Here is a 15,847-nt window from a genome sequence, read left to right as displayed (position 1 = left end):
AGGACATACAGATTTCAGTGCATGGAGTATGGACACAGCCATTCATCCTGAACTTAGCAGTCAAGACATTGCTTTAGATAAGAAAACAAAGGAATCTTAGAGAAGAATATCCTGATATCTAAGGTTGTTGAGTTTTAAGAACAGTTCAGGGTTTCTGATTTTGAGTTTGATTTCCTATAGTTGCTTTGGGGCTAAGTACTTGAGATCCCAAAACAGCTTCTCCATCACTAAAACTGGGTAACTCTTGCCTGTTTCACCATCGTGTTTGGAGAATTCTGTTCAGCCTATTCCTGCATAAAGTGAGCATAACTTACACCAAGTCCTTAAAAAACAGATTTTTTTTTCATAAAACCAGAAATTTTTATGCCTAGAAAACACGTACTTGACCTTCCAARTATCAGCATTTGCCAGTCATTAAAAGGACAACATTCAGAGCATGTGCAATGTTTACTGCAAAACTAGTCTATATTGAAGCTTAGCTGAAAATACATGCTTTTAGAGCTTGTGTTTAGAGCTTTTTTCTCTGTTTGACATTAGTCTAACTTAAGAAGCTTCATTGTGTCCTATTACACAAGACTCTGAAGAGGATATGGCCTTTTCAATTAGATCACCTCTTAATCTTTTCTTCTTCAAAAACAGGAGGCCAGTTCCTTCAACCTGTCTGAATATAGATGAGGTTCTCACTTCTGTAGATTGTTCCAGTTGACCCTGGTTATCCCTCCTCCATTACAGCAATGCAGTACACAGCTCCCTCCATTGACTCACCTACTATCTCCTTATTTTTCTTTTAGTATACCTTGGTATTCCTAAATTCAGAAGCAGCAGCAAAAACATACTTTGCACGATACTGTTTCTGTCATTTTGTCTCATGAATCTGAATGACGTACTGTTTCTTTTTAACCAACAGAATTAATTCAGAGCTCAATAATGCGTTCTTAGAAGTCGTATTTTAGCTCTGCCCTTTTGTCACTGTATAGTACAGTATTGGACCTTAGCAGGTTAGGTGCACCACAGTTACAAATGGCTCTTAAGGGTGGGACAACAAAATYTCCCTGACCATCAGCAGTCTCAGGAAGAAGCAGATAAAACTGCTTGAGAACATGTAAAATCATCCAGACAAAAGAGGTGCAGGACTTTTGATGGTTCTTCAGTCTCTGTACAGATGCACTTTATAACAGACCTTAGTGAAGCATTACTTAGCAGAACTGATATAAGCAAAACCCCCTTATTATCCTGTAAAAGTCTATGTTCTGATGAATAGGTTCTACCAGGACCACTGTGGATAGATCCTTCCCTACTGGAAACACCCATTCTAGAACTTTCCCTACTGAAAACACMTATAATTTTGACAATTTGTTAGATTAAGATTTTCCAGGAACACTAGTGCATTGGTTTATTTCAGGGTAAAGTGAGAAATACTGCTGCAGAGCAAGGCATGACACCAGCTTAAATTTATAGTACAATAAAAAAAAATTCTGGCAGCAGCAACCACAGTGCAACATACCAGCTACTGAAGAACCTGAAGAAGCCCAAACAGGCAGCAGTGGAATAGAATTATCTAATGCTTAGGAGGGCATAAAACTAAGGATTAAGGGATGCRGTCCACAAGATGTTGTGATGGGCTCAAAGGAAAAGGACCGGCTTGTATCTTGGSTATGTGGATGGTTTTTCTGGCTGTGACAGAACAACAGATGATGAGGATCTGGCCCAAGAGAAACTTCTGTGTTTGCTTCTGTGATAAAAGCAAAGTTTTTGGGGAAGGAGGACATATGCTAGATGATGAACAAACTGAACATGTGCCAGCTGCTTAAGGTTTCACTTAATTTACCTTCTTCTGCCTGTAATGGGCAGAAGGTTGCTTATGCTTGTTACAGGAGTAAACTTTGGCAGCAAAGGCTCAGTGACTTACACATTCAACTGTGGTTAATGGTTGTAGACATTTTGACTTTAAATGCATTGCACACAGAGCTGGAAATTTACCCCCGGTATCTAGTTCTGATTTATTTGGCCAGCTGAAATAAAGATAATGGTATTAGAGTCTGGTCTGTTTGCCAGGCAGCAAACAGTATGAGTTTGCTGCTGCTCAGATTGCATATGAACCACTGGCACATCTTCAGCAAGTATTTTCTGTGAAGGGTGGAAGAGAAAGTATGGACATAGTATCATTCTCCAGAACTGCAGCTGGTAGGTTTATGACATTGTGTGTCAGCACCCCATGCACATGTGACTTGGAAGGTTTTGAGCAGAAATAAATTCTCTTGTGTTTGCAGAAAATTCATTTGGATTTTTAAACTTTTGGGCATATTCTAAATTAACAGGTAATCTAGGAGTAGCATTAGTTTTGCTCTGATATTTACTTTGTACATTAGATTTTAAATATATTTATTTGGCTGCATTTTATCTGAGACTTAATGTCTTTTCTATTTTGTATTCTTTTTTAATTTTTAATTTCCTTGTAAAGTTTCTTCTATACCTCCATCTCCTTCATAGTTTAGTATTTCCCCATGTATCTAAGCACGAGGGGAGTTTATATAATGRATGTTTCAACAGTCTCCTGAAGCATGAAGATTGTGCCATGACCATTGTCACACAGGACATTTGGGCTATAGTCAGGAGCTGAATGCTGATTTCCCGAATCCTAATTAAGTGATTTAATCAGAAGGCCACACTTGCTTATTCTGAACAATGGTTCTCCCTGTAATTCTTTATGTTGCCCAGGATGTTTAATACTGTGTTAATGCTGAACAGTGAGAAGGTTGTCTTGTGTGAACTCCAAGAAGAGGTCTGAAATAAAGAGGGTGTGCTTTAATCTTTTTAGACAAAATCCAACCACTTCCTAACAGCTACAGTAGCTAAAGCATTATATTGCCATATAATCAGTAYTTGCATTACGTTTTTGAGACTTACCCTCAAAGGAAACTAAAAGTGTGCTAGTTTTTTTTCTGTTTTGAGAAGAAGAGGCCATGATGCTGGTTGATCTAACAGAATCTATTGACTGCCCCTATAAACCTTTTCATGTTTGTAATTGTCAAATGCATGTGATTATTGAGGTATTTGCTTACCTAACTTCTTGAACAGTTTCCTCAAAGGAAAGAAGGGTCTTTACAAAAATTATAAACACACTGAATGCCCAGCTCCATTTGAACTGAGCATCAGTTTTTACCCAGTCTGAACCAGTGTAAGAGCAAAACTTGCTAGAAGAACAGAAAGAAAAATGACCAGCCTGCTTTTTTGCAAGAAACTGTTAAGAAAAACAGTCTCYCCTAGGTAAGAGCATAAATATGGCTCACTTGATGAATCTGTAAATATATGGCAAACATTTATTCTTATTCAGAGGAGAACTTATCTATGGCACGTGCTACTATAGATATGAACAACCACCTTTTTCAGAGGAAAGTCAGGTCCATGGATCAACTCCTGAGAAGTGTATGGTATTAGGGTCCTTGAGCTGTCATGAGCTAATGAAAGTCTAGTCTTGGAATGTGCTGCAGAAAAGCCCACAGTCTCAGCAAATGAATGGCATATATTTAAATTAAAGTTAAATATTAGACAGAAGGAGAAGTCTAGGCAAACTCTGACAGTTTAACAAGAACATTTATTTTGATTCTTTATGCATCTGGGAAATAATTATCTCTCTGAAGTTCTTGCACTACCTCTAWGCACAGGTATTTGCATGGGATGACTGGCTTCAACTTGCATTAATAGGAATTGAATGGCTAAAGGCTCACAGACTTAGCTGGAAATTAAATTTGAATAAATGTTTGCCAACTGGGACAGAACATTGTTTCATAATGCTGACATCACACAGTGTCTGCAGCATGTGCTTCAGTGCCAGGCACATAGTTTACTGGACTTTAACTAGCACCTGGCCTTAAGAACAATAGATAGTAAAGCCATTACTAAGTCACACTGACTGCAAACTTCAAAGTAGCATTAGCCTTCAAAATCTGCTAAAGCCAAAGCATAGTCAAAGTATGTTTAAGCCAAAAATGGTACTGCTTGTGCGTGGCAGTCTGCTGGGCCAGGGGTTACTAGRTGGTCAACTGTGGGCCTGTTTACTAGAGACAAAAGCAGGAAAATTAGCCTGGGTTAAAGGAAGGGAAAAATAAAAAGTGCTTTAGTTAAATGTCTGTGTGAATGCTGTCACTCAGAAATAAAGCCATCTTTTAATGTGAATTAAGTGAAGTGGATTCAAAACATTTCATTTGTGAGTAACAAYATCCACATACAGCTCGAACTGTAACTTCTTCACTTCCTTAGTTAATTGAGTATAATATCCCATGGAGATAAGCTCATCGTCTAGGGGGGAGATTAACAAGTAGACWTTTTTCTTCCCCTATGAACTGTAAGGTACCAAATTGCATTTCTTTTTCGAACTATGAATGGAGATATATGCAAACTTTCTGTAGCTTCCACCAAATCAATTTGGCTTTAATTTTGTATCTGAAATAGTTTGATTTTTTTTTCAATTAAGGATGCTGCAAATGTCTTTTAAATACATGTCTCTCTTTAATGGGTATTTCAAATTCAAAACCTGCAAAACTTATTTCTTCAGGGAAGATTTAAACAGAAAATTACCATCTGGCCAATAACCTGATGCACAGTTTGAGTGTGGTGCAAATTAAAAGAGACACTGTTAAACTGCTCATGGACAGTGCCTGTAATAGAAAGTTGACAGATCACAGACTAGATCAGTGCTAGCAGACACCCTTGTAACAGGGCTGCTGTTTTAACTCAGCTCTCTGGCAAAGGCTCTGTGGGAAATGTAAATTGAGTGTAATTCTGGCAACCTTGATTCACTAAAGAAAAGCAAAAAAATCTTCTAAGCAAGTTTGAGAAGTAGGAAGAAATCGGATAWGGAGCTATCCGGAGCTAACCTCGGAGATGACCAAGGGAAAAAAGCACTATCTGCAGCAACGGCTTATATTCATGAGGACATGTCTGAAAAAGAAAATGAGCTCACWGCTTAAGGAAGGATTTTAAACCTATTAAAAACACTGTAACAAGAAGTTTAATACTGTAAAGGGAACTATGTAATTCACTGGATTTCAAACGTTTTGTTGAGTCCAGGGAGACAAAGCACTGAAATGCTCTGTCTTCTTAACTGAAAAAGGCATTTGTAGCTTTGAAATGGAAATGGATATTATTTGTTTAAAAAAAATGAGTTGGTACCTGGTAAATCAAGGCTTGCATTGAAAATGCAAACACATCTCTTTTTTTCTTTGTGYTGACATAAGAAGGCGCCTTGTCCACTCCATGGGTAAAGGGCCCAGATGCCCTTCTGATGTTCTGTTTTTGCATGCATTAGGAATGATGAGCTCTGAAACAGAAATGTACAGATGCAAACAACTATAAATTTTTCTGTAGCGCAATACAGTCCTTATCTTTCTCTGCTAGCAATACCACAAGGAAAGACTCAAACTTCATCTTATTTTGGTTGGTAGTACTTGTTGCCCACAYAGTCCAAATCATGGTAGTAAGGACAGCAGGGCCCCCTCTGTACTTTCAGGCAACACTCCATCTCTGGCCACTCTGCACAGCTCACATTTCTGCGCTGTGTGGGGCAGGGGCCAAAATATTCTCTCTAGTCATGTTGTTTTGAATGCACTGCTTCTTAAACAGTCCCTAGTCTAAAGTTTAAGACAGGGAAAGTAAAAACAAGTAAGTACAGATGCAAACATGAATAAAAGTAACATTCAATCAAACTGAGTAAAACATCTGGCAGTGTGAAAGTAAAGAAGAAAACACAGATGCATGAAACAAAATAATTAAATGTGAATACTGAACATGTGAACATTTTTTTTTAGCCAGAGAACACTGGTTCTGTGTCTCTTTTCCCCAAAATCCCACAGCTACTTTTCGACTAAATAGCTCCTGCACATCCTTTTTCCAGTTCGGCTCATGTACTAATGTTACTGTCTGCGTTACCAAAAGTAGCTCCAAGCCCCAAATCTCAGAGCTAAACCTGGTTTTCCCAAAGCCTGGGATTATTCAGAGCTGGGTTACTGGTACAGGCTAGCTGAAGAATGTCAGAATATACTAACAAAGCACTAGCGGAAATGGGAATATTAAGGAGTTCATGAACTCTTTTACAGGATTATAAAGCCAAAAGAGATCTAAACAGGCAAGAGCCAGGTATTCTATGCTAATATCCCTCTTGTAGTGCTTTCCTTATGGCTGTTTTACTGACTAGCTCTGCTTCAGCTGACAGTTCAGATGTAAACTTGTGTTGGGAAGAAGAAAGAGAAAAATGGAAATTTCCCTCAACTATCCAGGTACTCTAATTCTGTAAGAACAACTTCTTTGTGTAATATAAGTTCTATTTTAGGATCCTGTTTTTTTCTTAACAACTCAGAGATTATTCAATGATGTTTATTCAGTAACTAATAATGCACACTGTTGCTCTAAATGCACAAACAAAACCAAAATGGCAGTACCAATACCATTTACTTAAGACTGAATATGTGTGTGTGTATATATATCTAGATAGCTAGACAGATACATTCTGCTATCAAATCATGCATTGAAAATATATATCCAGTGTATTAGATTCTGTAACATCAGGCCTTTCTAACATTTTGGAGAGCACAAGGATTTTTACAGATATATCTTCAGCTTACAGTTTGCCAACTTTGTCATAAAACAATTTAAAACAACAGCAGTTCTGTTTTGTAATAGTTTTTCCTAACTGGTATTTCGAAAGAGAAGATAAAGGAACACAGTAAACACAAAACTACTTCCCAAAACATTGTGAAAAATAAAAGAGGCTTACCCTGTATTTCATACCCTTGCTATAAAAATGGCTTGAGGCTCAATATGAGTAAAGGAGGAAGGCGAAATATTTCTAAGCAATGAATTCCACAGCATGGGGGCGTAATGACTAAAAGCATGACCACGTAGTGCTTAACATCTGACTTGCAAGAGATAACAGAATCTATGTATTTGTCCCAAGGTATTTAAAAAAAAGAACTGTTGAGAAAYTGGGTTTTAAACTAGGGGAAAAGCTGTGAGGTGTGACCACTGCTGTTACTGTACAAATCACTGTGATGCTCTACGGAAGGCTTGCAGAATGCCGTTACTTTGTCCTAAGTAAGTGCTCTATTTTGTAAGGGGGACAGATAGTTAGAAACTACGAAGTGTCATTAATGGCGCAGCTGTTCGTACGGGTGAGTCTAACCACTCTGAGTAATTGATGTCTTGAATGGTAATTTAAGTGCCTAATTGGATTTTTTTGCAAGCCCTATGTGGTCATTACATGACTTCTTTAAATATATCCTGGTACTTGCACGAGCTGTATGAGATCTAAGGTTCAATCATTGTTTATTTCTCAAATGCAAATATTTCTCTTATTTCTCTATCTGCGAGACAGAGCCAGGTAAGGCAGGGCAGCACTACCCAAGCAGGGAATCCTGAATATATGATAATAGTTTGGAGGAGATAAGCAAAGGATACAAATGTTCAGGGAAACCTTCAGGGAATGCAGAAGGCAAAGGGATGGCTGGAGGAAAGGATTGGTCATTTTTAAGGAGGTAGCAACTGTGCAGCTAAAAATTCTTCTTCTCCCAGCACAGCCAAGCTATTACAGAGATTGGTRTCACATCTGCCCTCTCATAAAAAATTCATCCTACTTTCCTTAGCCTTTTGTAGGATTTGCTTGCTGAATGAAGAGAAGAACAAGCAGGGGACCCACTGAAACTTCAGCAAAGACACACGTATTTGCAAGTGGCTGGGAGGTCCCACTCAAAGAATCCACTAACATGAGTGAAAGTAGTTTTAAACTGTACAGTGCAAAAAAAAAAAAAAAAAACCCTGTGCAAACATGGCACTCAAGACTGACACCCCCCCAAAAAAAAATCTGGTTGTCCATTACTCACATTAGCAGATGATGATAAAACTAATCTAATATAAAAATACCATGCAAATGGAGATTTGCAATGTTATAAGGAGATCATGGCAATATAGATAACAAACATGGATTTGTTTACAGGCCTACCCGTGACAGTGAGGATGAAGATGATGACGAAAAAAAGGGAAGAGGTTGCACTCTTCAATATCAGCATGCCATGGTGCGAGTCCTCACACAATTTGTAGCTGAATCCTCTGATTTTGGAGGCCACTTGACCTATATGCTAGGTTCTGAGTGGCAATTTGACATCACTGACCTTGTGACCGACTTCATGAAGGTAGAAGAACCCAAGATTGCTAAGCTTCAAGATGGCCGAGTTCTGGTTGGTCGTGAGCACGGCATCACCACAGTCCAGGTACAGCCTTGAATATTTCTACAGATTCAGCAGAGAAAGTTCTGCATACATACAAAAATGATAGTTACTTACCTTATAAAAATCCAATTATTTTCGTAAAAGTAATTGCTGAAAGTTTGGACGAAGTTTGAAGAGCTCTACATTTTTGCTGTTTGTCATTTTCATTTAATACACTTAGGTAAAACTGCCAAAGGGATTTCTACATGTAAATGTGACTAGCAACACAGTGGGATTTTCTGAACAATGATACAGATTGCATGATCCAAACAACTAGCTTCTTTTAAGTGGGAATTTAAAAACCTAATCTGTTAGAAAATTTTACTAAGGATCTACATGCATCTTTGCTTGCCTAAATATCTTTGAAAAATTAGCCCCTTTATGTTCACTACCTATCTTCATGCATATTTTATAACAAAGATAAAGGTATGAGAGGGTTGCGGCTGCCCGATAAAGTGTGGACATCTTTAATGTGTTAACTGCTCTTAAGTTTCCTTTCTAGTTAACACACAGAAACAGGCACTTTTGGGCTCAACTCCTTTAATACTAAAGCAAGCATCTCAGAGAGGTCACGGGACTTAGGCCCTAAAAATTTATCTCAACTATAAAGGAAGCAGAAGGCACCTAGCTCAGATGCAGTTACCTATTCTATAGGGTGCTGATGTAGGGTTAGACGAATCAGACCCCTGATATTTTGGGCTTSATACATGTCTCTGGCATCAGTAAGAAAGATGACCATCTCCTTCAAAGGGTAGTGGAAACAAGGTCTTAGGGCAGAATGACAGGACTATTCTGGCATGGAAAGATGCAGACAGGCATCCAGTGGGATCATTTTGTAAATCTCACTTTCATTTCATTCCGGTCCTCTGTGACACTAAAGGGGTCAGGCCAAGTTCCTATCAGCCAGGCTTTGTACACTTCTTATTTCTTCCCTTACTGAACTTCAGCATTAATCAGTGCCTTCCACTATGTCTCCTGCTGTACTGCACTTATAGGAGGTTTTATAGAACRTACAAAAATGACATTTTTTGGAAAAATAAATCCATTTAATTTAACCTATATTCCATAGCTGCAATTTTAAAGTGATGGGATGTTTTATTAAACTGTTTTTTGTATAGACAGTAATTTAACAGCAAACRAGTTTCATGTTTTGGGAGAAACAGTACTGTAACTTATAAACATATTGGACAAACTTAAGATTAATCAGAACTGTTACACTGGTTAGAGTCTTATCTTGCTTTACAGTACAGAGTCAGCTGCTGTTTCACACAAGACATTTGTCTTCTCTTTCAAGGTTCTGTCACCTCTTTCTGATTCCATCTTGGCGGAGAAGACAGTGATAGTCTTAGATGACCGTGTAACAATTACAGATCTAGGAGTCCAACTAGTTTCAGGCTTGTCCCTCTCCTTGCAAATTAGCAAAGGAAATAAGAGAGCTATTGTTTCTACCACCTCTGCTTATGATATCCTTCATACTCCAAAACAGGTATGATCCAAAATAGTATTCAGAATTTGTTTATTTTGTTTTTGTCAGAAGCCAGGAAAAATCTATCTAGTGAAAAATGTAGACAGCACGTTTAATGTATGACTGCATGAAAAGCTGTAACTTCATACAGYGAAGACTATTCATCTTCATGACCAACTGCTACAGGTGCAAACACTCATACAAAATGACCATTAAACTCTCCACAGCTGATGTACAGAACTGCGTATCACAGGGAAAGTGATATGCATGTCTGTGCATGCAAACTACTGTAGAAAGCACGCATATGCCTCTTAAGACACATTTTCTATAGAAAAATATGGTATAGCTACTTAGGTAGAGGTAGAAATCCTATGCTTTAATAGTCTTAGAGAGTCAGTTCAACCAGAAGAACCTTTTAGATGCAGCTGTAGAATTTTTCGTGATGTGCATGGCTGAAATCTTTTGGTGGTTTTGTGCTTACGGTGGTTTTGAACCATATCATCTAAGGAATTAGCTTCAGATGAGACTGCAGAATTAAGCATATACATTTTTTTCATTGCATTTATTATAGTATTGAGACTCTGCACTAGAGAATCTGCAACTACCTTTTTAAATACTCAAAATTTTCCATAAGAAAAGAAAAATTAGTTTGGTCAAATCATCATTAAAATATGGCAGGTTTTTGAGTGTTTTTATAGTTTCCAGGACAAACTACAATCACTTTTTATGATTCACATTATATTGTATATTTGAAAGCATGACAGAAATTTTAAAATATTGCAGTCAAGTATTTTCTTGACCTAGTTTGTGTCAATGGGTTYGCATCACCCTTCTGATCCATAATAGCTCTGAATATTGATTATGTATACGATTAAAACTGCAGAATTACAGAGATCCCCTCTTAGAGGGCCTCTACAGAATTAATAAATCAGGACTTTGGAAATAYAATTATAATATATTTATTTAAATCACGTGCACTATTTATATCATTAGTACTGGAACAGGTTGCCCAGAGAGGTYGTGGAGTCTCCTTCTCTGGAGAGACTCAAAACCCACCTGGATGCAASCCTGTCTAATATGCTCTAGGTGACCCTGCTTGGGCAGAGAGGTTGCACTAGATGATTTCCAGAGGTCCCTTCCAACCTTACTGATTCTGTGATTCTATGTGATCCTATCATTCAAAAAAAAGGATTCTTAGTTCAGCCTGAAAAAAAGAACTTTCAAAACGTTTTTATCAGTGCCTTTTACTGAATGTAGATGAGTCTTTTTAATAATTCTTGAAGAGGAGAGGTGTATGCCTAAGTGATCTYTTAGAGAGTACAAACCTGCAAGTAGTAAATAAATAGAAGTTTTGATTTCTTTTTTGAAAAGCAAAATAAACCATGGTTACACTGTGTATTTATTTTGCCAATATCAAACAAACTAAATGACTGAGAGCCTGCTGTGTGGTCTCTTACCTTTCATACATTTTTTTCTCACTCTGTCTTCCCCCAGGAAGCCATAGTCAGTGCTTGGGTTTTGTTCAGCGATGGATCAGTGACACCTTTAGATATTTATGACTCGAAGGATTTCTCAATCACCATCACTTCACTGGATGAAATGGTAGTGTCTGTGCACCAAAATCTTCAGTCAAAATGGCCCAGTGTAGTGGCAGAAGGGGATGGGCAAGGACCTCTCATTAAAATTGAAATGGTCATCAGTGAGCCATGTCAAAAGACGAAGAGAAAGAGCATTCTGGCTGTTGGAAAAGGAAGTGTCAAAGTGAAGTTCGGTCAAAAAGATTCTGACCACAAAGGAARCACCAATGATATTGATGATGTGGCTAGCGACTTTAAAAGCCACGCAAGCAATTCCATAGAGAAGCCTGCAGAACAAGAGAGGACAGTTCAAGAATGGTCTAAAACTGGAGCCCTTGGTAGTCAGGAGGACAATGCAAACAGAAGCACAACTTCCAAGTCTCCCATTGATCACGAGTCACTGGAGGATGAYCAACTCCAAAATAACCCAACTGCCTTTACAGGTTTCCCTACACAAGTAGAAATACCAGAGCAAAACAATCCGAGTGATCTTACATTGACTTCAAGAGGATTAACAGATTTGGAGATTGGTATGTATGCCCTGCTCTGTGTCTTCTGCTTAGCAATCTTGGTCTTTTTGATTAACTGTGTGGCTTTTGCTTGGAAGTACAGGCATAAAAGGTTTGCTGTGAGTGAGCAAGGCAACATCCCCCACTCCCATGAYTGGGTCTGGCTCGGAAATGAGGTTGAACTGCTGGAAAACCCAGTTGACATTTCACTCCCATCAGAGGAGTGCACTACCATGATTGACAGAGGAATGCAGTTTGAAGAAAGCAACTTTCTTCTTAATGGAAGCTCACAGAAGACTCTTCATAATCATATCCTCAGATCGTCTGAGTATGTTTGTGAAAAAGAAGTTAAAAGTGAACCTATAAATTCTTCTGGGCCAAAGCAGAAGCGTGTAAAGTTCACATCATATACAACAATACTRCCAGAGGATGGAGGTCCCTATACCAACTCAATTCTATTTGACAGTGACGATAATATTAAATGGGTATGCCAAGATATGAATCTTGGTGATTCCAAGGAACTTAGGGACTATATGGAAAGACTGCAAGACAATATCTAAAACTACTTTCTTATGTTTGTAATCACCTTTATGCCTTCTGTTTATGGATGGTGGAACAGTCAGTCCAGTCAGCAATAGGAACAAGAGAGTCCAACCTTCGAGTTACTGAGATAATAACCTGGTATCACTGAGCAAGTACAAGAGGCTGGCTGAGTTAAACCTGTTTCGCCATAAACCAGGATGTGCCCCTAAAACAGCTACCTGTAGGTGTTGGAGGTGTCACGTGATGGCTGTTTTTGTATACTGCCTGGTACTAGCAAAACGCTAATACAACTACGCTCAGACTCAGAGGAGACTTCATTTGTTTATCTCTCATGATAAATGGTGAATAAGAAAAGAGAGGGATCTTCGCATTGATTTTTCTAGTCGTCGTCCTTTGTAAAGCACAGTGGACATTTCTTGCTTACAGCCTGAAACAAGGCTTACATTAAAAGGGATGTGAATTAATCTAATTTTATTGCTTATGCGCAATACAGCCAAGTAGTCTTACTATTTTTTTACACATATAAAAGCCCCCATGTGKTTCTYCATATTGTTTATGAATTTTATTTGACTTAGGGAACATTAGCTATTCTTTGAATATTTTTTTTGGTTGTACCAAAGTGTAGTACAGTAATATTTATATTGATTCAAGTTTTCTATTCATGCACATCAGCCCATAGAGATACCTCCTTCATCACTTAATCTTTCTCCTTTCCATGTGGGTCTTTAATATTTGAATCATAGAAAGGTGTTAAAACTCTTATTGGAAAAGGGTTGTCTCTTCTTACAGGGAACTGTAAATACAATAATAAACCCTGAAAAAAAAAAATCAAGGAGTAGCCTTGGGTTTACTTTTGTCACTGATGACCTGAAAAGGTAACCTGCAACAAAACAGCATGTATTTCAAAGAAAAAGGCTTTTGTTGTAACAGCAACTTGGTTGGTGACACGTATTAGTATCACAATGAGAAATTCATATGTATTGAAACGCACAGAATAGGAAGGAAATTTCCTGGCAAATAAGCGAAGACTCTGTGTTACTCAGTACTGATAAAATAATATACTGATGGAGTTTACCAGTACACTGAAGTCCATATACACGGGCTAGTACCCCAGATCTTGTTGAAAACATCCCTGACTATAAGGCCACTGAAAAGAAAATCTTCGTATCATATTTCATTAAAAAAGTATGAAAAGACAACATATACCGGACACCTTAAAAAGTGACTATTCCTGAATTAAACAAGGAAAACATTATGCTAGAGAGTAAAAGCTGCCATTTCATGTACACGTATTTTCATATTGAAGGATAACTGAAGTAAGTTGAACAGTCCAGTTAGAAAAAAAAATGTATTTACAAAAATGCTTAACAAAAACAATAAAGCACATTTCTTGTCATGGATTCTGCTACATAAACTCAAGATCCAACCTACAACTGCCTTACATATCCTACTCTCCAACTTTTAGCTAGATCAAAATCAGATTTGAATTTTATAATCAAGTCTTGATTTTAGAACAGGTCAGACAAACAATACTCTGGGGAAATTCTGCATTTGGATCCTGATCCAACACTAGGAACACCTTTAGTACAGTTACTATGCTGTAATTTCGATGGTGACACAACAAAGGGCAGTGAGGATGTCAGGCCTATATAAGTGATCAGAGACTCAGATTTGCTGCCTCTGCACTGCATATACTGTAATCCAGTCTTAAGCAGGTCAAGTATCTGACCGTAAGGATGCTTCCATTTGAAAAGGAATATAGTACTTGCAGGTCAAATGAAACCTCAGGATGTTTAACATTCTCTCCTCTCCAAGTGATCCAGGTCTCGTAAGGAAATAATTATTTCATACTATGATCCTGAATATTAACAACAGAAAAATCCTTCTTTATAATTCAGCCTCTCTGTGTTATTTTGTATCTGGCCCAAGCATAAACCAAGAGTACTGCCTGCAGAAGATTAAATTAATATAAATTGATTACAAATAAATTTAGACTAGAAATCAGAAGAAACAACCTCCTTATAGAAGTTGCAGAGGGCAAACAGCATAACTGTTTTCATGAATGCACCTCCGTCAGTTTACTAGTGAAACTGTATGATCTTACATCAGTGTGCTGGACTTCATGACCCACTTCTTACTGTGGCTCCTGTTCTGCTAARTACACCAGTAGATGCTGAACTCTATCCCTAATCATTATGCCATCTCAGCACACTGAACGCAGAGGTACTTGTAGTTGTGCTTATATGATCTTCTGAATCATTAACAGGGAACAGAAGACAGATGCTTTATTTATTTATTCAGGAATTTATCCYTGAAGGGATATATCTTTCGAGCTATCACTGAGTATCACTAAGTTAGAGTGCCCCTCTACCGCCATACTGATGTGCCCTTGACCTTGTACTTAAGGCCTAGTTCCTTGCCGGATGTAGTACCTAGAGACTGAGAGACGTTCAGGCTGCACGMTACTGTGTGGAAGAGACTGAATGTAGAGGCAGGACAGTTCTGCATGCTATGTGGACACTCCAAACGCCTCTGAAGGAGGCCTGAGGCTTTTTCAGCATTTATGTATGTGGCTTGAAACCCCCTGTGCACTGAGAAATTTTTACCAAAGAGTTATACATGCAGGGTTCCAAGACTGCTAGTGTTCAACCAGATCTAGTTCCATGCTGGTGTTTGTATGTAGAAAAAATACTCTGCAGTAGAAATTTAAGTGTAAATAGTATTCCGGTAAAGTTSTAGCTCAGTACAGCACCTATTAGCATAGTCAAATTTAAGGTCTTACCAGGCTCAGTGGTCAAATACGGGGTTTTGAGTCCTGAAATTTGCACYTGCAGGCATCATACATGAATCCATCCCTAAATTAAAATATAAAATATAGTCAATTAGAAAGCTAAGGAGTATGGCCGCTACTGGTTTATAATTAAAAAAGAAATTAGCATACAGCCTTCCACAAAAAAGACCCCTCTTCTCATTTTCCTCCTCAAATCTGGCAATGGGGGGGGGGGGGAAGAAATTTGCAACTGCAGAGTCATAAAACACTTATTTTTAAGATCATGTGTTGTTACATTTGTTACATGGAAAAATGGCAATACATGCAACAAAGACTAGAAGTGAAAAGATAAGAGTTCTGTTCTCAGCAACACTGGGATAATGCCATTAAAACAAGTGGAGTTTTTCTGGATTTATGCTGGTTTAAGGAGCTTATGTTACGTCTCACAAAAATCAGAAGGAAAAGAATTTAGATAAATATAGTTGATGCAAAATAATAGTTCTGAGTTGATGTACGGCTATGAGAAATACTGAAATGCAATCATCGTAAATGAAGTATCTCAATTTTTAGTTTTGAAATTATGGCATACTTTAAATGTAAGAAAAATGAATTAAAATTATTGAAAACAAAGTGGAATTTTTTCTGATTCACCTCTTTTTTTTCTTTTTTAGTTCTATCAATGAGTCAAAAACCCTAAGAAAAAAAAAAAAGTCTTTTATCCACCC

The 15,847-nt window shown here is 37.9% G+C and overlaps 1 protein-coding gene across 2 annotated transcripts in view; it reads left to right on the top strand.

Moving 5' to 3' along the window:
• Window positions 1-15,350, top strand: part of TMEM132B (transmembrane protein 132B) — a 255,118-nt gene extending 239,768 nt beyond the window's left edge. Inside the window, exons 7-9 of one of the 2 annotated variants that reach the window (XM_085321057.1) lie at window positions 7,988-8,261; window positions 9,553-9,744; window positions 11,218-15,350. In XM_085321057.1, the coding sequence (XP_085177183.1) occupies window positions 7,988-8,261; window positions 9,553-9,744; window positions 11,218-12,369 (1,618 nt within the window). In that variant the 3' untranslated portion in view covers window positions 12,370-15,350. The remainder of the gene's footprint in view (window positions 1-7,987; window positions 8,262-9,552; window positions 9,745-11,217) is intronic. The other variant, XM_085321058.1, reaches the window with a different exon arrangement.
• The last annotated feature ends 497 nt before the right edge of the window (window positions 15,351-15,847 follow it).

Source organism: Rhea americana, unplaced genomic scaffold (assembly GCF_003343005.1).
Source record: "Rhea americana isolate MKP2758 unplaced genomic scaffold, rheAme1 scaffold_68, whole genome shotgun sequence".
Classification (NCBI taxonomy): Eukaryota; Metazoa; Chordata; class Aves; order Rheiformes; family Rheidae; genus Rhea; species Rhea americana.
The sequence above is the reverse complement of the archived record's forward strand: the minus strand, read 5'-3'. Positions and strand labels throughout refer to the sequence as shown.